Genomic DNA, 27,410 nt, shown 5'->3' with positions numbered 1-27,410 from the left:
AATGAAAATGGCTCAATGACTTTCAAAACCAATAGCGTTGAGCTCTGCTGACTTTAGATTCCCAAAAGATGAAATCAGGCACTGTGGTGCCTGTTTTTTTGGGTGTAGTGAGGCCCTTTAAAGTTCCAAAATGTTACTTGCATACACAGGCATCTGATGCAGAGTACTGAATGACATTGGTAAAAGGTTTGGTTTGTGTTAATGCAATGACCACTGGCAACACATTGATTGTGACACTGTTCACAGTGCAAAGCTGATTCACTGCTAGAACTGGTATTTTGGATCTCAAAACTCATGTGTACATGCGCTATGCACACTTTTATACAATATAAGTAGAAGGAAGGACACCCTTTCCCCATGCTCATGGCTTATCAGGTTAGTTCCTGGTTTATCTTTTCTGTTCATTGTTGCCATTCTGTGAGTTTCTGTGAGCTTTCTACAGTTGTTTAAAGTTCCAGAAGTATAAAGTGAATGATCTGACAGATGCTAAGTCACTTCTCTGTGGACTTCAGGGTTTCTGCATGAACCATATGCCCTCAAACGTCCATTGAAAGCCTTTTCTTTTGGGCATGACTGTCAGAATGAGCAGAGGCTATGCAGAACAGGACAAAGCTGCTGCAGGAATTCCACAGAGTAGACCATTAGTGTTTTGAAGCAGCATTCCACCTGCTGAGGTGAAGCTCTGCAGTACTTACCTGGATGGACCTGAGCACTTGTGGTGGTCTGTCTCACGCTGCTTACCTCACTGTTGTGACAAGATGGCCCTTGCACATAGCTCATCGAACTCCACCAGAGGAGGAGGAGCACAAGGAAAAAGAAGTGAAGGAGCTGGAAGAGGCAACCCTGGGAGCCCTTTCCTACCTGGTTTGGCTGGGACCAGTTTATCCAACTGAGCTTCAATAAACACCGTGCCACTTCCCCACTTGTTTCTCCTCCTCAATCACTGACCATCACAGCATCATAGTGCCCACATTAAAAAAACTAAACGGCAAAAGTAAATACATGTCCTAGCATATACTTATAAATATACAAAGGAATGTGAACAGAAGTATACACATTTAACATCCAGAAATCAAATTCTCAGCTTCTATTCCAGAACAAGTGGAGGAGATTCCAGATAGTGTTTGAAGAAGACTTTGCGCAACCTTTTGAGCCTAAGAGGCCCAGTTGTGGATCATAGTTAAGGTATGATCGGCACCCATCTGGGATAGCTGGTTGACAGCCAATAGCAAGGGCGATGGTAGGAGTGCAACCAAGGGCATGCCAAGGAAGGTAAATAGGTCTATACTGGTGCAGCCCCAGGGCAACACCTTAGTAATCTTAGATACCCGCTGGAGGACAAATAGCTGTCTGTTGTGAGACTGTTCAAGATCCTTTGAACACTACTATCAACAGCTATGGCAGCAACAGTTTGAGCCTATATGTTGCTTGTGCTGCATAGAGGAAGGGGTGTGAGCCATCAAACACTGTATCATGGGAAATTCATTGAGCCCATCGACAGTGTTGGCCACTGGTTTCAGGAGATAGATTCAAACTCTGCTCCGGGCAGTGCCAGATTCCTCCATGCTCCTTGATACTAAATGTTTGGCTTCCCAGCAGGCTACTCAATGCCCCAAGCATTGCAACTGTGTTGTTTCAACCTTTTTCTGATGCCTGGCCCCTCAAAACCCTCACCTGGGTCTTTTGCTGGAATTGCCTTGCATGCAGCGGGCTGGCAACTTCACCATCTTTTCCCCTGAGTTGGATATACAGCACTTGTGCCTGATGTCTTCCTGAAAGCAGATTATAATTCTGCATCACCCTCTGAATCACAGTCACCGTCACCATCTGAGCTGATGTAAAATTGACTCCATCAACACTATCTCCCCCTTATTCCTCAACTTCCTGGGGTGCTCTGGAATCTGAAGTGAAAAAGGAACGAGAGATTGGATGGTGGTTAGAGTAGAATGTAAGAGGTGCAATCTTATATCACTCATAGATTGCAAGTTAGGGACAAGAGGTGTGAGGAGGAGGTTTGTTGTGAGGGTAAGGGGAGAAAGGGAAAGTTTAAAGGAGATTTATGAGGTATGTTTTTTACACAGAGAGTGGTAGGTGCCTGGAGCATGTTGCCAGGGGAAATAGTGGAAGCAGATACAACAGCAACATTTAAGAGACATTTAGACAAGCAGATGAACAGACAGGGAATAGAGGAATATAGGCCGTGTGCAGGCAGATAGGATTAGTTTAAATTGGCATCATGGTCGACACAAACATCATGGATCAAAGGGCCTGTTCCAGTGCTGTACTGTTCTATGTTACCATCATCTTCAGTAGCTTTAGCCTAGCTCATGACATGTCTCTGAAATGCCCATCTCACAATGGCCACTGCCATCTCTTTCATGGTGGGCAGTATCTGCAAAAGCACCTCTCCTCTCCTGGTGATTTCCAGCAATATCCAGCTTCTTCTGCAAGAGAGAGAAATAGAAGTATGTCACTGAAATGTTGCACAGTTTATTTGTGTAACGTGACCGCCACGGTTGAACAGAATCACAATTGTGCGCACACCATGAGTGGGAGACTCGACTAATTCTAAGCTTGTGTGGCTGTGGTGCAGCTAATGAATAAAAGGAGTGACTCCTGATGGGTGGAAGTTCTGAGGAGACAGACACTGTGATGCAGTTTGAAGTGCCTGAGGCTGTTGTATTTTGGGATGCAGCATTTGAAGATTGGCTTAGCTGACCTTAGCAGGTCATGTGAGAGGATTGAACTTCTTCCATGCATCCAGGTCCTTGGGGCTGTGTTCTTTGCATTGGCTTCATTGTATATTTATTTTCACTGTTCAGATGCCTGAAGGACTTCCTTCCTCTTGTGTATGCACAATGTCTCCTCAGCTTTCTACATCCTATCAAAATCTCCAGTGCTTCATCTCTCCTATGACTAGCATTGGTCTCTCGTTCCCAGACCAGTTTCATTGTAGAACTCCTTGTGAGAAGTGGAATTGGTTTATTGAAATTGGTTTATTATTGTCACAGGTACCAGGATACAGTGAAAAACTTTGTCTTGTAAGTCATACATACAGATCATTTCAAAACATAAGAACATTGAGGTAGTACAAGGGAAAAGCAATAATAAAATGCGGAATATAGTGTTACAGTTACAGAGAAAGTGCAGTGCAGGTAGACAATAAGATGCAAGGGCCGTGACGAGGTAGATTGTGAGGGGTTAAAAGCTCATCTTTAATGTATCAGAGGTCTGTTCAAGAATCTTATAACAGCGGGATGGAAGCTGTCCGTGAGCCTGGTTGTGTATGTTTTCAAGTTTTTGTATCTTCTGCCCACTGGAAGGGGGGAGCAAAGAGAACATCTGAGGTGGGAGGTGTCTTTGATTATGCTGGCGGCTCTTCCAAGGCAGCGAGAAGTGTAGACAGAGCCCATGGAGTTGAGGCTGGTTTTCGTGATGGGCTGAGCTGTGTCCGCAACTCTCTGCAATTTCCTGCGGCCCCGGGCAGAGCAGTTGCCATACCAAGCTGTGATTCATTCAGATAGGATGCTTTCCATGGTGCATCAATAAAAATTGGTGAGGGTCAGAGCGGACATGCCAAATTTCCGAAGCCTTCTGAGGAAGTAGAGGTGCTAGTGTACTTTCTTGACCATAGCATCTACGTGGTTGGACCATGACAAGCCATTGGTGATGTTTACACCAAGGAACTTGAAGCTCCCAATCATCTCCACCTCAGCACCATTGATACATAAAGGGGCACGTGCTCCACCCCACTTCCTGAAGTCAATGACCAGCTCTTTTGTTGACAAAGAGGGAAAGGTTGTTACCATGACACCATGGCACTAGGCTCTCTATCTCCTTCCTGTACTCCGTCTTACCATTATTTGAGATTCCGCCCACTATGGTGGTGTCATCTGCAAACTTGTAGATGGAGTGAGAGCAGAATCAGGCCATGCAGTCGTGAATGTATAGGGCATAAAGTAGAGGGCTGGGGACACAGTCTTGTGGAACACCAATGTTGAGGATGATCATGGCGGAGGTGTTGCTGCCTGTCCTTACTGATTGCAGTCTGTTGGTCAGGAAGTCAAAAACCTGGTTGCAAACGGAGCTGCTGAATCCTAGGTCTAGGAGTTTGGAGATGAGTTTGCTTGAAATCACGGTATTGAAGGCAGAGCTGCAGTCAATAAATACAATATATTCAATAAATGTAGTCAATAAATAGTCAAGAGCTCCTCCACCCACAGACCTCTCCCTTCAAGCAGTCAGGGAAAATATTAAATAGCACAGTCTTGCTTTAAGAAATGTTGACAACGTGATACTGGGCCCCCTTCAGGTTGCCAATGAACAGCATGAAGTGAGCAAAAAAAACAAACTGTTGGAGGAACTCAGCAGGTCAAGCAGCATCTCTGGGGGCGGGGAAAGGAGTTGTCGACATTTTGGGTCGAGACCTCGCATCAGGGTGAAATGTGAACTGCGTTGCCTGCATGCAGAACTCATTATGATGAGCAGGAATCACAAGGATATTATTTGCATTCCATTCAAAAGGTATCACTTCAATCCCCAGGCCAGTTTTCAGGGCTAACCTTTTTAACGAATGCTGTCCCACCAACACCAGCCCCCACCCTGCAATTATACTGGGGCTTGAAGGACTCAATAGTTGTTGGAAGTCAGGGTTGGAAGATTGCATTAGCAGCAAATTGCTTCTCAGCCTTTTCAGTTTACTCTCTGATAACCCACATCTACTATCTCATTAAACCAATCACAGAGAAACACATGCCCTCTAAATATTTTCCTTGTCGTGGTTCAAAGGTGCAAGGGGCGATCTTGAATGCAGGATTCAATCTGGGTCAGAAGGTGCCGCAGTCTAATACAACTGGAGTCAGTTCTATTTCTGTCTCACTTGACATTGCTGGAATGTGGAAAGGATAACATATTCATAAACTTGTAACGGAAAGCCAAAGAATACTGTGTGGATTTCCCAGTGAAACTTCAGAAAGCTGGAAGTCAGCAGTTCCATATGCAAATGGCATTTGCAATGCGATGACAAACCGCTAACAAGACATTCATTGCCTGGTGCAGCTCTGATCCACAGAGAAGGTCAAACCTTAGATTTTTGTTGCATTTTGAATGACTTTGTCTGGAATGTGTTTATATCCTCTTTGTTTGAGCTCTCACTTTTTAAATTATGATTCATTACATTTGTTTTACTCCTTTTCAAGGCACCCACTGCTGCTAACAGATGCATCCACTCCATGAACTGCACACAATTCAATGTATGTACTTTATTTCCACACCACCACCCCACCCCCAGCATTTCTTGCCCCTCCCAAATTGTGATGCTTTGCTAATGTTCTTTACATCCTGATGGTGGCAAACAAAATTTTCCTGTTATTGGAAACTAAGAAAATGTCATGAAGTTGGTATCATAGTTGCAACTGGGAATCCAACAGTGCAGCTTGAACACTAAATTCCCTTCACCTCATTTCGCTATTGAGTAAGCGTAATAATCTCAAGTGAAAGATGAAGTGATTAAGCAGATTGCAGACGTCTGTGGCTGAGAAAATTATTTGTTATGTTATGAATTATTACGAAGGTGGCATGATTTGTCTCTTTACTAAGCCATCTCCACAATCCTGGATGGAAAACAACATGCCTTCTTACCTGATTGCTTCCCCGAGTTGTTGGCCAAGAGACTACTGAACAATCAATGCCTTTCAGACAACTGGTTTTTTAAATGAGCCTCGAGCTTTTTGGATGTATGTGTGGGTTTCAAAATAAGTCACGAAGACATTAGAAATTGGAAACAAGGATGGTGGTTTTACTTTGAGTTGTTTGAAGGTCATTGATGACTGTCAGTTGGCAAGTTTTAGGTGACTTTGTAGTATCAAGACTGATTTATGTGGTATTTTCCTGCCATGACATACATGGAATCTCACTTGTCTAAGGCATCCATGTTTACTGATGAGGATAGCAAGCTGCAGTGACAAGAGACAACAACGTAGACTCATCACTGAACCATCTCACACACACACACACACACACACACACACACACACACACACACACACACAGAGCAAGTTCAGCATGTCACTGTTGAATAGCAAAGGATAGACACAGCTGCATTGACTGACTATATCAGGAGGTTCGGCATGTATGACTGAGTTTGAGAACCATTTAGCTCAAATTCTGAACAAATCAACATATTCTTTAAAGCATTCAATGTCCTGATAGTTGAAAGAGAAGGGGACACAAAACAATGTGATGTGCAGGCATAAAAAAGTAATGCGATGGAGACCAGAATAAAAGTGTATGTGAACAGGTCAACCTGTGCAAAAACTGGCAAATTACCTTAACCTGAAATCATTAGCAATAGCAGAAAACTATAAGTTTGAGACAAAAATTCAGAAGCAAGGTGGCACAAATAGTGAGTATGTCATTTCATTAAAGAGCTTGCTTCTCCCTTCTAATGTTGGTGCCTTGTATAAATAGCTTTGTGAGTAGACTGACAGTGAGCAAGTTGTTCAACATGCAAAATCAAACACATATAAAATTGCTGCTTTAATTGCTACTTAAGAATTCTGCAGCACTTTATTCACCTTTAACAACTAGTATTGGTGGAATCCACCATCAGAGACCTATAGCAAAATCAAAGGCCCATGAAGTGGAGTTCAGAGGACATTTTCTCTTACTTTCTTATGACATAGAAGTGGGCTATTCAGCCTATGGAAACTCTGCTGGCTCTCAGTGCAATCCCATCCATGCTATTCCCACACTTTCCAACCTGTAACCTATTCTCTCTCACATGTGCATCAACTCCAGCCTGATTTTCCCACCACCCACCTACACTACAGTAGCCCATTAACATAACCAATCATTGGTGCAAGCAGTTTGGTCAGGCACTATTGTTCCAACGGCCATCATACTCACAGTTCTGAAATACGTGAACAGCCAGTATTTCAGTTGGAAAAAGGTTGAAAGGTGTCGTTGTTTCGAGGGACCAGGTGTACTTGCATACAAATTATAGAAGGTTAACATACAGGTAAAACAATCAAATAGAAAGGTAAACACAATGTTGCCCTTTAATGTAAGAGGATTTGATAAGAAAATGAAAGGCATCTAACTGCAATTATATAGGGCCATGATGAGTACCTGCAATATTGTTCAAAGGTTTGGCCTCGTTACCCAAGGAAGGATATAATTACAAGAAAGGAACTGCAAAGAAGGTTCATAAGATTACTTCCTGAGATGAGGGGGAATTAGGTTGGCTGAGCCTATAATCTCTAGAGTTTGTAAGAATGGGAAGTATATCTCAATGTATACATCAATGAAATATCTCAATGAAACTTACAAAATTCTTATAGGGTTTGTCAGAGGGAAGATTCAGAGATGATATTCTCCTGGTTGGGGTGTGCAGAGCCAGTGGCTACAATTTCAAAACAATAGATTGGCGATTCAGGACTGAAGTGAGAAGAAATTTCTTCACTCATAGGTAGAGAACGCTTGGAATTTTCTACCCAGAAGGGGAGATAAGCAATTTATTCAGACAAGAAGGAACTGGGTTTGTGTGTTATCAATGCCACAAGTAGCAATGGCAGCAAACAGGCAGATTTTCAAGTAAAGATGTTGACTGACAATCAGTGCATGAATGTGCGAATTGATACTGTCACAGACTATTCAGTAATGAATCAAGACCTTTACCCAAGCAGCTGCATTTTGATACCACTGGTTAAAAGTGCCATGAAACTGAAAACCTATTGTGGCAAGGCATTACATCACAAACATTAGGGCAAACATAGTGCACAGTCCAATACAATGACAGCTCATTATTGCAGCAAACTATGACAACAGTACAATGTAAGTAAGGAGGAATTGGCTAGCAAATTTCTGTATTGAAAGAATGTTTCCAGTGGGGATACTTCAAAGTAGCATCTTGACTTATTGTTATGAAGGTATATGTTCAAAGGCAGATATACCAGCATTAGAGGGTACAATGGACATATTCACATCAGGTAAGATGCAAAGCCAGTTTATTGCAAGCCCAGATCAATCCCGCATGCTCTAAAGAGTCAAGCTGAGAAAGAATTGGAAAAGCTACAACAAAATGATCTGCTTCTGAAAAATGGCCAAAGTGGACCAAGCCAATCGTGGTTGTGCATTAGGCAGACAAAATGATGCAGCCGTGTGGGGACTATAAAGTCACACACTCACTTTGCAAGACCTGTAGGCGGTTAACAGGATCGAAAGTATTCACAAAATCAGGTCTCTGCAATGTCTTAGCACAATTAAATATTGAAAAGATAGTCAGCAGTACTTGACCATCAACACGTGCAAGGGAACACAACATACATGAGGTTACACTATGGAGTCACGACTTCACACAGGATTTTCCAGGCCATAACATTTTGGAAGTGTTGGATCATTGTTTGTGTTTTATTGATTGCTACAAACACAGAAGAAGAAAATCTCCAGATTTTGGAGGAGGTGTCAGGAGATTACACAAGCAAACTGACACGAAGCAAGTGCATGTTTTTCCAATGAGATGTTTTGTCTTTTGGTTTGAGAGTTAATGCTAGTGGCCTATAATCAGTGAAGAAGAACAGTAGAGGCAATCACTAGTACACCAAAACCTGAAGATATAGCAGAGCTAATGCCATTCCTCAGTGTAGAATGACATGCTGTTCGTTACAGATCATGTGATGGTGCTCAGACCATTGCATCATTTGTTGCGAAAGGAAGGGTGAGCAATGGAGGTTGGGCAAGAAGACATAGTGTGCTTGTATTGAAAGCTTAGTAAGTGACGTTTTCCATGTTCTCTATGATATTATGTGCAAGTTCAAATTGACATGTTTTGCATTATCATAGTGCAGTAATGAATGATGGACAAGAAAAACCCTTTGTTTTAGTTTCTCCATCTCCCAAGGAGTGAGCACAATTATGCACAGATTGAATAGGAAGCGTAAGAAATTCTGAAGATGCTGGAATCTGGAGCAATACACAAAAAGTGCTGGAAGAACTCAGCAGGTCAGGCAGCATCCATGGACGGAAATAAACAGTCAACGTTTCGGGCCAAGAACCTTCATCAGGACTGGAAAGGAAGAGGGCAGAAGCCAGAATAAGAAGGTGGGGGGAGGGGAAGGAGCACACGCAGGCAGGGCATAGGTGAGTTTAGGTGATAGGCGAGTCCAGGTGAGAGGGGGAAGGTAGGTGGGTGGGGGGGTAGATGTAATAAGCAGAGAGGTGATAGGTAGAAGAGGCAAAAGGCTAAAGAAGTAGGAATCCGATAGGAGAGGGCTGTGGACCATGGAATAAAGGATGGAGGGGGGGAGGAGAGGAGATGGGCAGGTCATCAAGGTGGGGGAAGGGAGCCACAGGAATAAGGCAAGACAAAGGAGTGGGGGGGGAGGGGTAGAAAAAGAAGGGGTGGGGTTACCGGAAGTCAGAGAAATCGATGTTGAGGCCATAAGGTTGGAGACTCCCAAGAATAGGAAGTACTTGGAATAGGTTTGGAAATAAGAAATTACATCATTTTTTACAGGGCAATGTCCTTCACCCAGTTTTTAGATCATAAGCCTCAGCCTGCACCATTAGGCCAAAATCAGTGATGCAATCACAGAATCAAGGATGGAAGGTGGGCAGTTCTTCTGTCGCAGAATAATTATACATTTGAGGACAGGAGTTTCAAGCAGAATGCCATTGCAGATTGTCTGTCATAACTAATGCATGAGAACTCTGGTGCTGAGTGTGAAAGTATGATGTACATGTTAAATACAGTCAATGAGGACTTTCCAGTAATTGTGTCTGAAAACCCAGACAAGACCAAGAAAGGCCCACAGATGCTGCTCAACCCGTTGAGTTCCTCCTGCAGATTGTTTGTTGCTCCAGATTCCAGCATCTGCAAACTCTTGTGTCTCCAAGAAAGGTCCAGTGGGTCCATGAGCAGATGTTGACAGAATGGACAGAACTTAAACAGTGTACAGAGGAGGAAACTGAAGCCTTTCCACAATTGTTGCAATGATACTTGCATCTCACTATTGTTCCAAAGAAAAGGCAGGAACAGTGTAGTGTATCTTTCACCATGGAACATGCTGTCTCTGTTTCCAAATACATGTTCATATTATGGTCTTAATGGACAGCAGAGTCATGTGATCTACTCACTTTGCAGCAATGTAACATTGGCATAGACATTAAATCTGCTACATCTTAAATTATTAAAGATTGAATATGTAAATAGTTTTTAAAGTGCTATTGTGTAAATAAAGCTTTATGCCCCTGTGTACATTTATAAATATATATAAAATGCAACATTTGTGTATGATATCAATGAATTCATGAAGACATTATAACATTTTTATTTATTAACATTGTTGTTCATTCACGCAATTCACTTAGGCATAAGATTTATGGTTTCTAATATCCTTGTAGAAATACAAAGATAGCATTCCAGTCTTTTACAGTGGTAACACTTTCATCTGATGCACCTTAAGATCATGTCAATGTTTTATGCTTGTGACAAAATCAATTGAATGATCAAGCTTCACAAAAGTCTGAGGCTACGTTGCCATGACAAGCTCAATGCAACTGGGGAGCAATTTGGCTTTGAACTACTACTAATCTTGGAGTGAAAATCAGACACTAAGGTCCAAACTGACTGAAATAAAATGGAATGAGACTCTTTCCTATCAGGAAGATTTTACTGAGACACAAAATCCGTCCTTGATTCTGAATTAGTCTACACGATGGTTGTAGCATTGTTGTAACAATTATTCATAAGACTTCTTTCTTGCCTCTGAAGATGGACAAAAGCATTGTAGTGTTACTTTGTAACAACAACTTGCATTTATATAGCACTTTTAATGAGGTAAAGTATCTTAAAGGACTTCACAGGGACTTCATCAAAGCCTGGCACTGAGAGATATAAGGGGGTGTAAGGGCAGATGGCTGAAAGATTAGTCCTAGGTTTTAAGAAGCATACAGTTGGAGATGGAGACTCCTCAGGTAGGAATGCCAGACATTGGGCTCTAGGAGGTTGAAACCACAGTCGATAGGAGATTCTGAAGGGCAGAAGAGCTGGTAAAAGCTGAAAGCTTAGTCCTAGGAGGTAACAGAGAACTGGAGGGGTCAAAGCCACTGGAGAACTATGAGGTATGAGGGCCTCAAAAAAGTACACCATGCCAATTTCTCTATCTAGCTTTCTTCAGCAGCACCCCAGGACCAAGAAGCAGCAGATTGGAAGCCACAGCTCTGATGGTTCCTCGACAAGTGTCCTGGAATGTTAGTTTGTCCTAATAACCTGATTACCTCTTCCCATTTAAAAAGTCATGTACGGATCTTTCCAATTCTAAAATGATGAAAACCACCAGGGAAGAAATTACTCCTGAATTCAGCAAAAATACTGATAAAGTAATTTATTCAGTCAATGTTTCCATATCTCTAACTCTCTCAATTTATTTTCAAACACCAGTGTAGTCAGCACATATGTTGGGTATGAACTAGTGAGATAGGGCTTTGCTATATCAGTAAGTCCAAACCATGGAGTCCTGGATCACATGTTACCAGGTAGCAGGTCATGGGCTTGCCGTAGTGGATAGACCCAAAGGATGGGTGCTGAGATTGAAGGGAGAATTACTTTGGACTTCACCTGCACCCTTTACAGCGGTTGATTCAAATCTTATTACACAAGTAATGTCCTATAGGGATGAAGATTGAACCAATAGCATGGAAAATATTTAATTTTCAGGATTCAAATGGCCCTTTAAACCCCAGATACTCAGTGACTGACGCACCTTTTCATTTATTATCATTAGCAAAGAAGTATATTGATGTATCATACTGTAGTGTGCATTTCCGATGCGAATTTTGAATCTCTAGTCTTCACTGCTGTAACATGACTTCTGTTGGAAGTTGTCAATTTTCAAGTCTGAGTGTGAGAAGGAGGAGGAAACCAGTCATGCATGACTTGATCCGGATCAAGTATACTTATTGTACAACTAACATAGCAACAGCTGGTTCTATTCATAAAAAAACATGTCCTGCACTGTTCACTGAGAAGAGGAAATGGATACCTATGGGCATTTTGGGGAAGCATGATGAAAAATTGTTGAGAATATTACAGATAATAACTACTACTTAGTAAATGGCCTTTCATTTTAGCCATAGTTTTGATTTGGTTTTGATTCAGTTTGTTTTTGTCAATATGTACTTCGAGGGAAACATTGAACCAGAGGTGGACATAAGTCATTCAGGATTGCAGTTCAAATATTATATTTAATTTTGATGGCTTTTATTTTACATTTATGACCAATGTGACTGCTTGCAGTTAGCTTGGATTAATAGGAAAATTTAATTAAGCCACTTCAGAACAGAACAGCATCTTTGCTATTTTGCTTTCAATGTGTCTTTGGATGTCTTTGGAAAGGTCTAAAGGCAATGGGGTGGGGGGGGGATGTGGAAGCACACAAGTACAGGGAACGCTCCACTCTGCAACTTTAATTGATGAATTAAACTTCTTGTTTTGCAGAGGACGCTAACCGGAAACTGACAATTGAGGAGGAGGAAGCAAAACGCATTGCAGAAATGGGGAAACCGATTTTGGGTGAACATCCAAAATTGGAGGTCATCATTGAAGAATCTTATGAATTCAAGGTAAGAAACTGGTTTGTTTCATCTTTAAATTATTACAGAGCACTTGAAACTATTATAGAGCTATCCATAAAGTAGAATAATGGAAATGAGGAAATGTTAACACTAGTAAATATATAGTTAATTGAGAACAATGGCAGTAATTTCATGCCCCCCCCCCCCCTTCCAGGTGTAGGTAGAGAGAAGTAATCAGAAGGGTTCCTGCTCCTAATCACTGTTCTGCAGCCCCTGGGTTAAAAAGAGATGGGAAATCTGCTGGGGTCCTCGTTTCCATAACTGTTCAGTGACCCCTGCAGAAGAGAGACAGGAGAAATCAGCCAAGTTTCCTGTTCCCCATCACTATCCAGTGACTCTTGGGCTAGATTGAGAAGGGAAATCAGGAAGGGTTCCTGTTCCCCATTACTATCCAGTGACTCTTGAGTTAGAGAGAAGGGAAATCAGCAAGGGTTCCTATTCACCATCCCTTTTGGCTTGTACCATTTTTGACCCACCACTACTACTGAATAATGCCAATCAGCAAGTAGTTTTTCTGGGGAGCCCCTCCCCTCACTTTGAATAGTTTCTTCTTGACCACACCTTTGTACCTGGTAGTCTACCCTTTGAGTTACCTTTCCAATTCTGTCCTGCAGAATCCTAAGCCATTTGCTCTCAAAGTTTCTCTTTGTAAACTCTTTGGGAAATCACTCATCCTTTCAACAATGGTCCTTCACAACTTGCATAAATCCCTTACATCTCCCTCTTGTCCAACTTGAACTTGCTGAATTGAAACAGTCCTGACCACTGCTCTACATGGCAGAAGATGCACACACTCGTGGGAGCAGTTGACTTACTCAGAAATCCTCAACCTATCTCACTGCAATGCACTTAACTTTTTAAACTAGTTGTTACCAAGGTACAAGTCCTACCTTTGCTCCCTCAACTCTGATGGGTACAAACTGAGCATGTCCAGAAAACACCTGGAACAGAAATAGCACAACCATCCATCCCTATGTTTGGATGGACCACTTTTATACAAGCCTTGTATTTCTCTGTCAGACCACCCACTACCAACATAAGGCTGATAGTTTTAGATTTGAGGAATTGCAGAAAAACTTGGACAGACAGGTGGCAGAAAAAATATAGTACAAAGTGTGAAATGATACATTTTGACATACAGAACACAAGACGCGAAAAGGTAAATGTTAGTTCTAAAGGGTGTTGTTTAGAAATTAGCACACTATAATTAAGGATACCTTGAAAATTCTCCACAGATCCGAGAGAGACAGCACAGAGCAGTAAAAAGTAATTCATGCATCAATAACACAAATTAAATTTTTGAGGAGGTGACTGAAGAAGTGGAAAGAGGAATGCCTGTAGACATTATTCACATGGACTTCCTAAGGACACTTGATAAAGTTCCTCAAAGGAGATCACTAACTGCAGTTGAAGCCCATGCATTTGAAGGGAGACTATTGAGAAAGAAATTAGCTGCAGGAGATGGAAGGTGAAGATATTGGCTGCATGTGAAGAGTGGTGTCTTGCAGGAGTCTGTTTTTAGACTTCAACTATTCATCATATTTATAATCAATTTGGATTACGGGATGAAGATTCATATTCAAGTTTTCTGATGACACAAGGGACATAAATTTAGGTGGATTCATAAGCAGTAAAGATAGATGTAGGGCAGTGGAACTGAGATTCACAATAATTCTGGAAGGTTTGGACAGTACATCCCCATTAGTGAGTATAGACCACTTAACTTTGATTGTGTTAACACAGTCAATTATGATCCAGTCTTCTCTTTTAATCCAAGGACCCCTCCCACACCCGGTTATTCTCTCTTCTCCCCTCTCCCGTCGAACAGAAGATACAAAAGCTTGAGAGCACATACCACCAGGCTCAAGGGCATCTTCTATCCTGCTGTAATCCTGAATGGACCTCTCATATGCTAAAGATTGATCTCCCAATCTACCTTGTCATGGTCCTTGCACTTTATTTGTTTACCTGCACTGCACTTTCTCTGTAGCTGCCACACTACATTCTGCATTCTGTTTTCTTTTTACTACCTTGATGTATTTATCTATGGACTGACCTGCCTGGATCGCACACAAACAAAAGCTTCTCGCTGTATCTTGGTACACATGACAATAATAAACCAATGCTAATAGTGGGCCTCAGTGGCCATAGACTGAACATCTTTATCCCAGGTGGGGTGTGTTGATGAAACCTCTAATGCCTTTATCATCCACAAATGCAGGAATATAATTGCGTGGAAGAGCATTCTCATCTACTTACTTTTTGAGATTTTCTTCCACTCCCTCCATCCCTAAGTTCATGACTCCATTTTCTCTGAGCCACAGAGAACAGATAGATCCCAGGTTTGTCGGGAACACTGCAGTTGATGCCAGTATTTAAGGGGGAAGGTGGGCAAAAATGAGTTCTCCCAATCTGATAAAGAGTCTCAGACCTGAATCATTAACTGTTTTTTTTCCACAGATGCCACCTGACATGCAGAGTTTTTCCAGCACTTCCTGTTTTTATTCCAGATTTCCAGCATGTATAGTTCTTGGTTTGCAGCTCTCCCAATGCCTGTCCAGAAATTCGTCCTGGTAAACACTTGAGCCAAAGTCAGATGCAGTCAGATGCACCCAAACCTATTGTTGATATCATCCAGGTCTGACCTCAGAAAATGAATGAAGCCATATGGACTAGATATTGGGGTACTGAAGTATCCTGCGTGAAACTGTCCCCAGAAAAAAGTCAGCTCCTTCCTGGCACAGATATTGAAAGAATAAGTGATGTCTGACAGGTGTAGTAAAGGGAAATGTCTCTTTAAGCAGCAAGGCTTGTTGTTACTTTGCTCCTAATAAAACCAGACTTATGTAGCCGCACAACCTCTTCTCCTCACTTGTGGTGGGTATGTATTATTAACCATGATGAAATCTCAAGAAGCCCTCTGTAATTCCCATTAATATTGAAAGCCACAGAAGTTATAATAGCACTGACACCCCCTCCTGTGCTTCCAATCCAACTCAGTGCCTAGTTCTGCAACCTGTCACCAGTGTGGTAAACAATGGAGAGACAAAACAGAGACTAATTTGAAAGAGCAGTGCACCTTAATTGGTGTCTGCTTATAGCGGAGCTGCTAACATCCTGCTGCACCAATTAAAACACACTGTTTACAGTTTTTTTGTAAAGTGCAGTGCCTCTCCTGCTGCCCCTGCCAGAGCTGGTCTGTTTAGTGTGGGAGTTCTGAGCAAACCACAGTAATGTGTTCTAGCTCACCTGCAAACCTGGCTCCAACTCCCCAGGCAGAGAAAGTGACAGAAATGATGAGCTTGCTGGAGGCATGCGAGACTCTGCAGGATGGGAGAACACATGGAGTTATTCAAAAAGTAATTCCTGTTCTAAAAGTAGTACTCTCTTATTGTATCATTTCAACAAAAAAACAAAACAAACAGAAAACTTGGCACTCTTATGGCTTTAATTAATGACAATAGAACCACAACAATTAAACCCACTCACAGTGATTGCTGCATCTTTTTGTAAGTACCAGTGTCGAGCAATCTTCCAAAATAACAACTATTTTCCTTGATTATCATTTTCCCAGCAAGATTGTAAATTCCGGCTTCCGAGGCACTCGCACTAGTTGGGAAATGTACTTTAAAGTTTGTGCAGAATTACTCGACAGCCTGATCTGTTTACCAGTGTAGCTACTGTTCAGATGTTCGTGTGTAAATGTACACAGGAGCCCTGCAGGACTGGGCATTGCTGATGGGTAAAAGTGAAAAGGGGATATTGGAAATTAAAGTTTAAGGCTAGAACTTTGGGTTTTCTAACAGACAAGGCCTTCTTAGACAGTCCCTCAGGATCAAGGATGACTTATTTCCACTCCAGTTTTGTCATTTCTTAGGTGGCCATTAAGACCACTTGGGAACCACAAGCCATGATGTGGGCAGATTGTGGCTAAAGGCAAATTATAATAGCCAATCAACCTACCAAACCAGCATATCTATGGGACGTGGGAGGAAAGCAAGTGTCCAGGGGAAACCCACACAGTCACGGGGAGAACTTGAAGATCCCAGACAGACAGATTCAGGGGTCAGAACTGAACGCAGGCTGCTGGAGCCCAGAGGCAGTGGCACCACCTGCTGTGCCACTGTGTCTTTCTTTTAAAGTGATCAGTGGCACAGCATTGGTATTGAATATAGCTTTCAGTAAAACAGTGATTGTTGATCCTGTGACTCTGTACTAAGCTTGGAAGTATTTGTTTATAAGGGGCATGTCCCTGCTAATGAAATAAATTTTGCTGAGGTAAAGAATACTGGGAGAAAACTGAGTTATTTCTTCCAATGGCTAACCTGATTAATAAGATTCATAAAATTTGTTGAAGTATAGAGGTCTGTTTCCTAATCCAGTCTGTTACTTGCTGAGTCCAGTGCTTAATACTGAACTTGGCTTGGTGTTAAACCTCCATGTGGGGTAATAGCTAATCACAATATTAACTGATTCAACTGGTTGGTAGAACCAAAGGACCAAGGTATCTCCAACTGTAGATTTCAAAACAGCTTGCTTTAGTAAAATAACAGAGCATTTGGAAGAGGTTGGTTGGTTAAGTATTGATGGGTGTTGACAAACCTCAACAGAACATAAAGAGAAAGCTTTTAACAGCAAGTTTAAAAACAAAGAACCATTATGCCCTCTTAGGATGGGCGATATGAAGAAGCCCAAATGACTGGTCAAAGGCAAATAAGTCATAAATAAAATGAGTCTATAAATGATAGCACATCAAAACCGGTAAGATTAACAAAAGGTTCTATTGGATCTGCTAAGTGAACAATTGTAGTAATGGCAATAGCTTTTACAGGAATGTGAAGAGTCTGTGTGATCATTGATTCTGTTAAGTCATTGAAAGGTACTCAATAATGAGGAGAAAGGAAGTCTCAAGCAATGGCAGAGATGCCAAATGCATACCTTGCTTCACTCTTGAGAATGACAAGCAACTGACAGCAATAAATAGTGCTGATAACAATGAAAATGTTAATGTTTCTTAGGCTGGAATTATGCCAGTGTACTTCCAATTTTTCAAATAGGGCAATAGCAGAACTAGATAATTATAGGTCCATTAGCTTGACGTCAATAATAGGTCAGAAGCTCCAGGGTGTCCTTGCAGATGCAATATGTGACCAGCTAGGCAAGCGATTCTCAGAGATACTTAACATGACTTCCAAAAGGGAAGGTTGTGCGTCAGTAATTTGAAATTCTTCAGGTTAGTGGAAAGTCTTCCTCGACTTTTAGAAGTTTTTGACAAAGTACCTCACAAGGGGTTTCATTACAAGCAAGAATCTGGTGGAATTATTGCTAATCTGCCGCAAAGAGCTGAAAGTGGCTGAATGGCCACAGCCAATATATACTATCAATGGCAACGGATCAGTTCGGAGTCTGGATAACAGTGGTTTCCTCAGGAAAAGCATAAACTTAGGAGTGTTTTGATTATGAAGTTTACAAAGACAAATTTTCCAAATTGACAGGTTAGAAAGAACTTGGGATCATTCTAATAGTTGCAGAATGGTAGCATTGTTCTTCTCCCTGAGAACAGTGAGTCTTTAGTATGGTGAACGTGGGCTTAAATGATATTGGGAATTTTTCCTGGCTGGGCTGAAGCTTACCTGGTAATGTAAATTGGGGCCATTATTGTAACCTGAACTCACTTTGGTCACCTAAGCGGGTCAGTGCAGAACTTCCTCAGCTTTTTTCATTAACTTTCCTGAGTTATGAACTGCTTTTCCAATGTGGTTCCCATCAGGTATGGGAGTATTCATATTGTGACCCCTCGAACATCATAACCGTGAGGTGGGATGTGGTTGTTTACTTTGAATTATTTTCAGCAATAACAACTTTAACTTGCAAGTGTAAAGAAAAAAGAATTGTAGGGCCATGGGACAAAGCAAGTGATTGGGACTAACCAGAGAGCTCGTTCAAAGAACTGGTACATGCAGGATGAGTCGAATACTGTTGGATGATTCATTGTGCATTAGATCCAGCCATTAATTCTGCGTCCTTTAACTGGCAGAGCACAGTGGATAAGCTCATAAAGAAGACGAACCTTGCACTTGTGGTCGGGACACATTCCTGGAGGGATCAGTTCATGGAGGCCATCACAGTTAGTGCAGGTGAGAAATTTATCTTAAGTGCATCTGATTTATAGACTACTTTTAACAAGGGCTATAACTTCCTTTGATCATACAAAGTAAGACCATAAGAGATGGGAGCAGAATTAGACCATTCAGCCCATCAAGTCTGCTCCACCATTCGATCGTGGCTGATTTATTTTTCCCTCTCAACCCCATTCTCCTGCCTTCTCCTGTAACCTTTGATGCCCTTATTAGTCAAGAATCTATCAAGCTCCACTTTAAATATACCCAATGACTTGGCCTCCACAGCCGTCTGTGGCAATGAATTCCACAGATTCACCATGCTCTGTCTAAAGAAATTCATCCTCATCTCTGTTCTAAAAGGACATGCTTCTGTTCTGAGGCTATGCCCTCTGGTCCTAGGCTCTCCCACCACTGGAAACATCCTCTCCACATCCACTCTATCCAGGCCTTTCAATATTCATTAGGTTTCAATGAGATCCCCCCTCATCCTTCTAAACTCCAGCGAGTACAGGCCCAGAGTCATCAAAACATAGACCTGTGCACCAGCTGATTGCCCGTGACTCACAAGGACCACACTCACTTGTCTTTGAACTGACGTGCAAGGTTTCTTCACAGTTTTGGATGGATTTTGACACTGCTTGTTGCGAGGATGCAAAATTTGACTGCCCATATATGAAGGATTGTCAGAAAGTAGCAACTTTACCATCATGCTGGAAAACAGTAAGAGCTTCTGAGAGAAAGATTAAGCTGTGAGCTGTTCAGTTCTGTAGAATCTAATCCTGCATAATGTCAACTAAATTATTATTGTCCAGAAAATCGATTTGAACATCTTGGCTGAGCTGAATAAATATAATGCAAGAGGAATACAAACCATTCATGCTGTGAATGTTCAAGATCTTTTATTCAGGCGGGTAGCCCTTTGCCTTTGGAGCAGTTCCACAAAAATGTCATTGTATCTCCCAGTCTGTCACCCAAGACCATTCTCAGAAATAGATTGTGAAAACAGCAGGGTGTAGCCAGGCCAATTGGTCAAATAGGCTTGCTGGCAGCAAGGGAAGTTTTTCTCAAAACAGACATCAGCACAGTCTCTGCTGGTGCTAAGGACGCGATTGTGGTCAACTTTTCTTTCTGGACATTCTTTACCAGCTGGGATTGCAGAGGTAGGTGTGCAATAGTCTTTTCACTGCGTAGCCAACCCAACTATAATGTGGTGCTGGAGAATATTCGGGTGTTCAAGAAACATTTATTATAACCAGTGCAGAACCATCCCTTGGAGCTGAGAGGCAGCAATGCAACTAGCTGCATAGTGGCACACCTGGTAGAGCTGCTGCCTCATGGCTCCAGTGACCCAGGTTCCAACCTGATGTTTGAGGATCTTGCCACTCCATGCAAGATCCCTACCATAACTTATGTCCAGGAAACTTTTCAGGCAATAAAGAGTCAGAAGAAAGATGAACAAGATCAAATCTTACAAATTATTCTCTTCAGTGATCATTATTATGACACAGGGAAGGTGGGTAAAAATTGAAGAAGTTCGCCAAAAGAATATCTTTACAGAAAAGATAGTAGAATCGTGATATCATGAAAAGGCTTCAGAAGAGAAAGGAAAAGCAGGTATAAGAGGTGATTGGATCCCATCCCTTGGATAGCTATGGCTGATCATAAATGGAGGAGCATGCATTTTGGAACAGAGGAAAGAAAAACAGAAAATGCTGGAAACACTCAGCAGGTCAGGCGGCATCTGTGGAGAGAGAAATAGAGTTAACATTTCTGGTCAACGACCATCGGAACTGGGGAAGTGAGAGCACAAGTTTGTTTCAAGTTGGAGAGAGGGGGAGGTGTGGAGAGAGCAGTGAGAATGTCTGTGATAGGATAGAGACCACAGGCGTCCAGGTAACATCACTTTCATACAGGTAGTTGGAGACAAATGAAAGAACAGAATATATTGTAGGAGTCAGATACAGAGCACTTTAGCTGCTGGAAGACTAAAACAAAAAAAGAATTCTGGAAATAACCAGCAGGTCAGGCAACATCTGTGGAGAGAGAAAAACTGAGTTAATGTCGGAGATGGATGGCCTTACATCATAGCTGGCCAGTTCTGACAAAAACTGAAAAGGCTCATTATCTGAAACTGTGGAAAGAGAAACAGAGTTAACATTTCGGGTCAGAGACCTTCCATCAGAACTGGGAAAGAGAAAACAAGGTTGTGCCCAGTTGAAAATATCGTGTCTGGCGCCCTCTACATTGACATTTGTTTGGCTTGCAGATTGATTTAGTTCGGAAGGTGAACATCTGATCAGAGAATGAAAATTTTGTCAGGTTGCATTTAAAGGCTGTCCCTACTGTGCCAGATTTCAGTGTCAGAATTGACTCTCCAGTAATCAAAGCACTTATCAGGTCCAAATGTTCTAAAAACCAGCCAAGGGAAGCAAAAGAGCAAGGCAAGGTGTTGACATTAGTTTATCCCTGATCTGTTTTGTGTTCCTGTTTCTTTATTCATGCCCACATTTTCAAGGGCGAGGTCAGCAACCAATCCTTCACTTGAAGAGCACTGGAAATCCACTACAGACTGTTAAGGTTACAATGACGAACCCTTCAAAACTGAGGCTGATAGATTTTTGTCAAGTGTGGATGTTCAAAGCTTTGGATATTAGAGGTTACACATCAAAGAGAATAGCTGGAGTTAAGATGAAAATCAGCTGCAATTTATAACAGAGCATCCCAAAGATTTCTTTTAACTGTTCCCCTCATGTAACTCCCCAGCAGCAAACCACCCTCAGGCCCTAGGATCTAATTGAATAACTGTTCAAATGTGAAGGGCAGAATACTCCACTCTCTTCCTGTTGATTCAGGGTTGTCCATCAGGGACCTCTCCCAGCCTGTGTATCTCGAATGCTGGCTCCAGACCATCTTTGGAGGGCAGGTGTCCATAATGCTGAGTCACACTTGCCGTATAAGAGTGAAGCATTCAGAAGACTAGTGTAGCTCTTGGAAGAAAGGACAAATGTGTCTGGTGACAGATAGCGGTGGTGTAGCAATGTTAACCTTTGTATTTCTCTGGGCACGCAAACACAGTGAGAAACAGAATGAGGGCTTACAAGGTGAATGAAGGTTTTATCAGTGATAGAATCATAGAATTATGGAAAGGTAACAGCCTTTTACAGCCTTAACAGAAATGTAATATGGAAAGAGGCCATTAGTGTGGTAGATCTTCCTCTATTACCTCCCTCCAGGGGGTCTGGGGCTCCTTACCTTCAGCCCCCATGAGGCTGGGCTCCTTACCCAACTTCTGATGGACGCACCTCCACAAAGGCTTTGAAAAACCTGGATAACATTATGCCATACCAGTTCTCAGGAGAACCTCGTCCCACCCTACTCCTGTTGCCCTGCAGTTTTTTTACTTTCAAGCCCTGACCCAATTCTCTTTCGAAAGCTCTGATTGAACTTACACGCACTTCCCTGTCAGGCAATGCATTCCTGATGCAAACCACTTGCTGTCTAAGTTAGTTTTCCTCATGTCACCTTTCTTCTGCCAATCACCTTAAGTCTGTATCCTCTGGTCCTCAATCCTTCCACCAATGAGGACAGTTCTCTGTACTCTGTTGAGATCCCCCATTGTTTCAAACACCTCTCTTCTCAACCTTTTCACACCTAAGGAGAACATTTCCAGTTTATCCAGCCTTCATTCCTGGAACCATTCCAGTGGACCATTTCTGCATCTCCTGCAAGGATTGTGCATCCTTCCTATGATGCAATAGGATGCAAGAATGGGATGCAATATTCCAACTGTGGCTGAACCTGCCTTTTATAAAGCATTGTCATAACTGCTCTACTTTGGTAATTCAAATGTCTGTTTTTGAGGCCAGGTCTGTGCCCATCCATCTACCCACTTCAGAATTTCTCCTTATACTTGCTACCAAATTATACCACTTGGTAATGTTCTCCATGAAATTTTACCTGCCACAAGCCTACCCTCTTCATTAGACTCTCTATATCCCCTGAACTCTGTTGCTTTCCTCCTGACCATTCATATGTTTTGCACTGTCTGAAAATCTTGAATCCGTTCCCTTTACACACAAATCCATAAATATTATTCATAAGAGGATCAGTGCTGGCAGAAGCACCTTAGGTTATCCATCTGAGGTTATTGAGATTGGCTTGGCAGTGTGTCCGCGGATCTTAGGGGTGGGAGATATTTCAGGATTCCCTTCACTACGTGCAGGTGGTCTGGATCTCCCCACTATCAGTGACCATGAGACTGTCCTATTTGCGAGATACATCTCCGTGGAGGCTTCTGAAAGCCCAGTTGGCCCTCCCATCTCCACCTCATTTACATCAGTAATTTTCAGGCTACCCTGATTGTTCTGTACTCCCCACCAGAGGAAAGAACACCTTTCTGCCTATGCTCACAAGCCTTGTAATCATCTTAAACACCTCAGTGACTATCAGCCAATACTGGCCTAATCTGTGCAATTAACACTGAGTGAGATGTGTAGCAAAACTGGGAACATAAAGCAGAGCTCTGGAATCAGGGGGATATATGAATCAGCTTATTGCTTCCATGCAACAATGTCAGTCAGGCCTATAATTTTGCTCCTGAGGACAATCTAAATATATTCTAAGTGATAGGATTTTACACTCCATTAATGTGTTCAGTTGACAGTGTGCTTGGTCCAGAGTTATGGGTTCAGGTCTCACTGAAGCACTTGGCACATAATTCGGGCTGCTTCCCATGTGAGATCTGCTATTCAATAGGTTATCCAACATCCCACGAACGAGCAGGGAATGCTGCTGCCTTGGCCAACTCTAGTCAAAGGAGCAGGGAAACACCTTGGCCAACAAGCAGCCCACTCATTCTGCTGGGGAAGAGGCTGAGGCATTGCTTGAATTGGTCCCGTGGGCAGCAGACACTGGGCAGGGGAATGCATACTCAGCTCACCACATACCGGCCAGCTTGGTATCCAGAACCAAGATATTCCTGGGCCGACAGCAAGGTAATTATTTGGGGTGGGTTCATTCCGATCGCAGAGAGCAACAGGGCCATCTGCAGCTCAAATCCCTTTCGTGGGGCACTACATAAGATTTAGAAGCAGGAGTAGGCCATTTGGCCCCTCATAACCCCTGCCAATCAGTATGATCACCTTCAATCTCAGCATCACTTATCTACTACATTCACCCCATACCCTTTGATTGTTGGGAGCTGGCACAGACTCAGTGGGCTGAGTGGCCTCCTTCTACGTCATGATAGATAAAGATCCATCTTAGGAGGGTTGGAGTGAGTGAGGGTTTCTGAAGTGAAATGCTGGCATCAGCAGAGATTGAGCTGCCAGCTTCTTCCACACGTTGTGGCATCGTAAGAGAAAGAAGTTAGAGTGGTGTTCTGGCTGTGAAGCTTGTACATCACATTAAGTAAGTTCACAGCATGGTGGTGGGTGGTCGATATTGGGCCAAGAAAGAGGACGGGCAACATGCCGTAATGAGTCCTCAGTTGACACAACCTTCAAAGCCTTCCTCTTCCAGTCCGACAAGGTTTACTCCTTAAATATTATTGGCCTAGAAATTCTTACCTGCCTGGAAAATCTTGCATGGCTGGCTACTAAATGTTTGCACTGAGAGCCAAGTGCTGTGAAATTCTATTGCACACCGAGCTCAGTGCATCTCACCGTTATAAACCAAGCAGAGAGAAGCAGGTGGGTTGTGAATCTGTGTTGCAGAAGGAGGATCGGGGGGTGGGGGAGGGGGTGTGATGCTAAAGACATCAGTCGGTGGCTTGAGAGGGTGGAGTTAGAATCTCAAGGGATGGGAAGGATTAGAGTGGGAGGGAGATTACAATTAGCTGCTGGAATGGGGTTCAGATTCCAATTAGTTTCAGGGAATGGATGGTCAGCCTCATGTTGCTGAGTTGGGGGGGGAGTTGGGGAGGGAAGGGTGAGAATTGCAGGTGGTTGTGGGTCTCAATCTCCTCTTTAACATGTCTGAAGCCTCATGGGTGTTGTGGAGGCAGATTGTCCACGAGTGGGAACAAAAATACAGATGTAATGACCACATGGGATCGAACATATTGGACGTTGTAAACCTGAGTGCAGAGCATTCCTTTTTTTTTGGCTTTTTTCCACACAGCATCAGATATCATTTTTACCATCAAGCCAATATATTAAAAAGATTACAAAGGTGACATTAGAGAATTTTTGACAATTGGTGTTACATCCTTTTATAATTGGTTTTGGAACAGAGTAGATCACCAGCTAATCCATTATCAGGTCAGATTGTCATCTGCATCCCTTGCACTTGGTGATAACGTGCCCTGTTTATTCGCTCTGCAGCTCAATGCAGAATGTCAGGGCTCCTGACACAGCAGCTGCAGCACTTGTGTTCCCTCTGGTGGCACCAGCTGATGCATTTAATAAATATCTGGCAAGCTTGTGCAAGGACGATGAAGAGCTTCTTCAGCATAGAACAGGCAGTGAGTTCAGTTCTCATGTATGGCAAAGCAAGGAGAAAATAAACTGTACGCCACTGATTACTTGCAATGATCGTTACAGATGAAGGAGGCCACTTATGGTATCGTAATCCATCCATCCAGTTGGCACACGTTATCCCCATCTTGTAATTCTGCCAATGGTTTCACCCTTCCCTATCCCTATAAACTCCTCTCGTCTTACAGCTTTCCAAGTCATCTGCACGCCTCTAATTCTGGGTGCTTGTTAATCCCTGAATTTAATCAGTCCACCGTTGGAGGGACATTTCTCACACAGACTTATCCAGGTCTCTGCTTCAACTTTGTGACATTATAGAGCTGCTCAGAACTGACGTCAGTCCAAGGTTTGGATCATCTACTGTAATATAACTCTACAGAGTCACGCAGTACAGATACAGGCCTTTTGGCCCATTGAATCTGCACCCATTTACACTAATCCCAGTCCTAGCCCATTTTATTTTCTCCACATTCCCATCGTGACATTACTGTGAAGATTTTGGATGGTTACAGGTGCTATATAAATGCAATGTTATTATCTTTGTGCATGTGTGGCTCCCCAGCAGTGCACAGCCATCGCTTTTCCGTACTATCTCAGCCTCTCACTTCCACCTACCCATGAACTTGCCTCTGTGCATTTGCCTCTCTTCTGTGTGAGGTAAACATTAGTCTGAACTCAAACTGAGAGGCTGCCAGTTGGTCTGAAATTGGGTTACAGGCCCTTCTCCAAGTATTTTTGGTGAGCTGACACCACCTCTCACCTCTCCACATCCAGGATGTTCCAGAGGATATTTAAACCAAGAATGTTCCCGATGAAAAGATCGGTCCCTACTGACTCCAAAGTAAATCATTTTATTTAACTTAGTGCTGGTCTTTGCCTGTGCCACAAACCAGCCAGAAAATCTAGCAGCCATTCCTGCCAGAGTAATTCCCTGGGAATGCTAATGCAAGCCTTCAGGCCCTCTGTGTCCCTTCCCTGGAGTGCTTAAGTATAAAGCGTTTTATGCCACAGAAAGAGGGCTCCAGTGGGTGGTTTTGCAGTCGCTGATATTTGATGCTCACACCAGCCCAGGGCCTAAGAGGCCCTAACTTGTGCACACCATCAGCCCCGAGGTACAGGCCTGAGCCTACATATGCATGTACAAGTCTTGAGTCTGGATAAGCACGTGCAGGCCCAGTGGATGCAAAGACCCACCTTTGGTGTAGAGTCATATCGTCATACAGCATGGAAACAGGCCATTCAGCCAACCATGTCCACGCCAACCAGTGGGCACCCATCCAAATTAATCCCACCTTCCAGCACTTGGCCTGTAACCCTCCATGGTTCAAGCACTCATCTGGACACTTCTTAAAAGCTGTCAGCGACTCTGCTCCCACCACCCTTTCAGGCAGTGTATTCCAGGTACTTACCGCTCCCTGGGTGAAGGAAGTACTGTATGTATGCACAAGTCTGAGTTTGGGCATGCTTACGCAGGTGCAAGCAGGTCCATTGGTTCTGATGAAATGTCAATGACCTGAAACATTAACTCTGTTTCCCTTTCCCCAGGTGCTGCCTGACCTGCTATCTCCTGCCTTTTTTATTTTTAGTTCAGGTTTCCAGAATCTACATTTTTATTTGTTTTCAGAAGAGCAAGATGAACTTTGCTTTACATCACCATTTTTGATAGTGTGTGGGGAAAAATTCCTCCTGGAGAAAATATGAGTTAAAACAAAAACCACAGGAATTATTTTCTTCCCTCTCCGAATCAGTCTTTTTTAGTCTGATGCCAATGCTTCTGTGAGCAGTTTAAAAATAGATTATTTTCAGAATGTAGGGCATGTTAGGCAGACAATTGTGTATTAGGAGGCTGTGGTTTTAAAAGCCTTATGTTGTCAGGAATTACTGGCTTGTCAGTTCCTTTTTTTATCAAGAAAGGGCATGTGATGACATGGGTGCTGGAATTCCCAAAGATAGCAATATATTCTTTACAGGGATTATTTGTGTGATTGCTTTAAAGGTCATCGGCTGAAGTCTCTTCACCATCCCAGCAGTTGTCTTCATTTTGTGAATGCACTTCTCGGAAATGTCCAAAAACTCTGCAGCTCAGCAAGCTATCGCACACTCAAAAATTTTAAGTAGCTGATGAGTGGGAATTGGTATGAATTTGAGGCTTGCGACTAAGAATCTTGATCCCCCAAAA

The 27,410-nt window shown here is 42.7% G+C and overlaps 1 protein-coding gene across 2 annotated transcripts in view; it reads left to right on the top strand.

The window, feature by feature from the left end:
• The window catches only part of slc8a3 (solute carrier family 8 member 3), a 376,943-nt gene that overhangs the window by 325,479 nt on the left and 24,054 nt on the right, over positions 1–27,410 (top strand). For both annotated transcript variants that reach the window (XM_052013641.1, XM_052013651.1), the window contains 2 exons: positions 12,497–12,621; positions 18,671–18,770. In XM_052013641.1, coding sequence (XP_051869601.1) covers positions 12,497–12,621; positions 18,671–18,770 — 225 coding nt within the window. The remainder of the gene's footprint in view (positions 1–12,496; positions 12,622–18,670; positions 18,771–27,410) is intronic.

This window comes from Pristis pectinata, chromosome 1, assembly GCF_009764475.1.
Source record: "Pristis pectinata isolate sPriPec2 chromosome 1, sPriPec2.1.pri, whole genome shotgun sequence".
Classification (NCBI taxonomy): Eukaryota; Metazoa; Chordata; class Chondrichthyes; order Rhinopristiformes; family Pristidae; genus Pristis; species Pristis pectinata.
The sequence above is the reverse complement of the archived record's forward strand: the minus strand, read 5'-3'. Positions and strand labels throughout refer to the sequence as shown.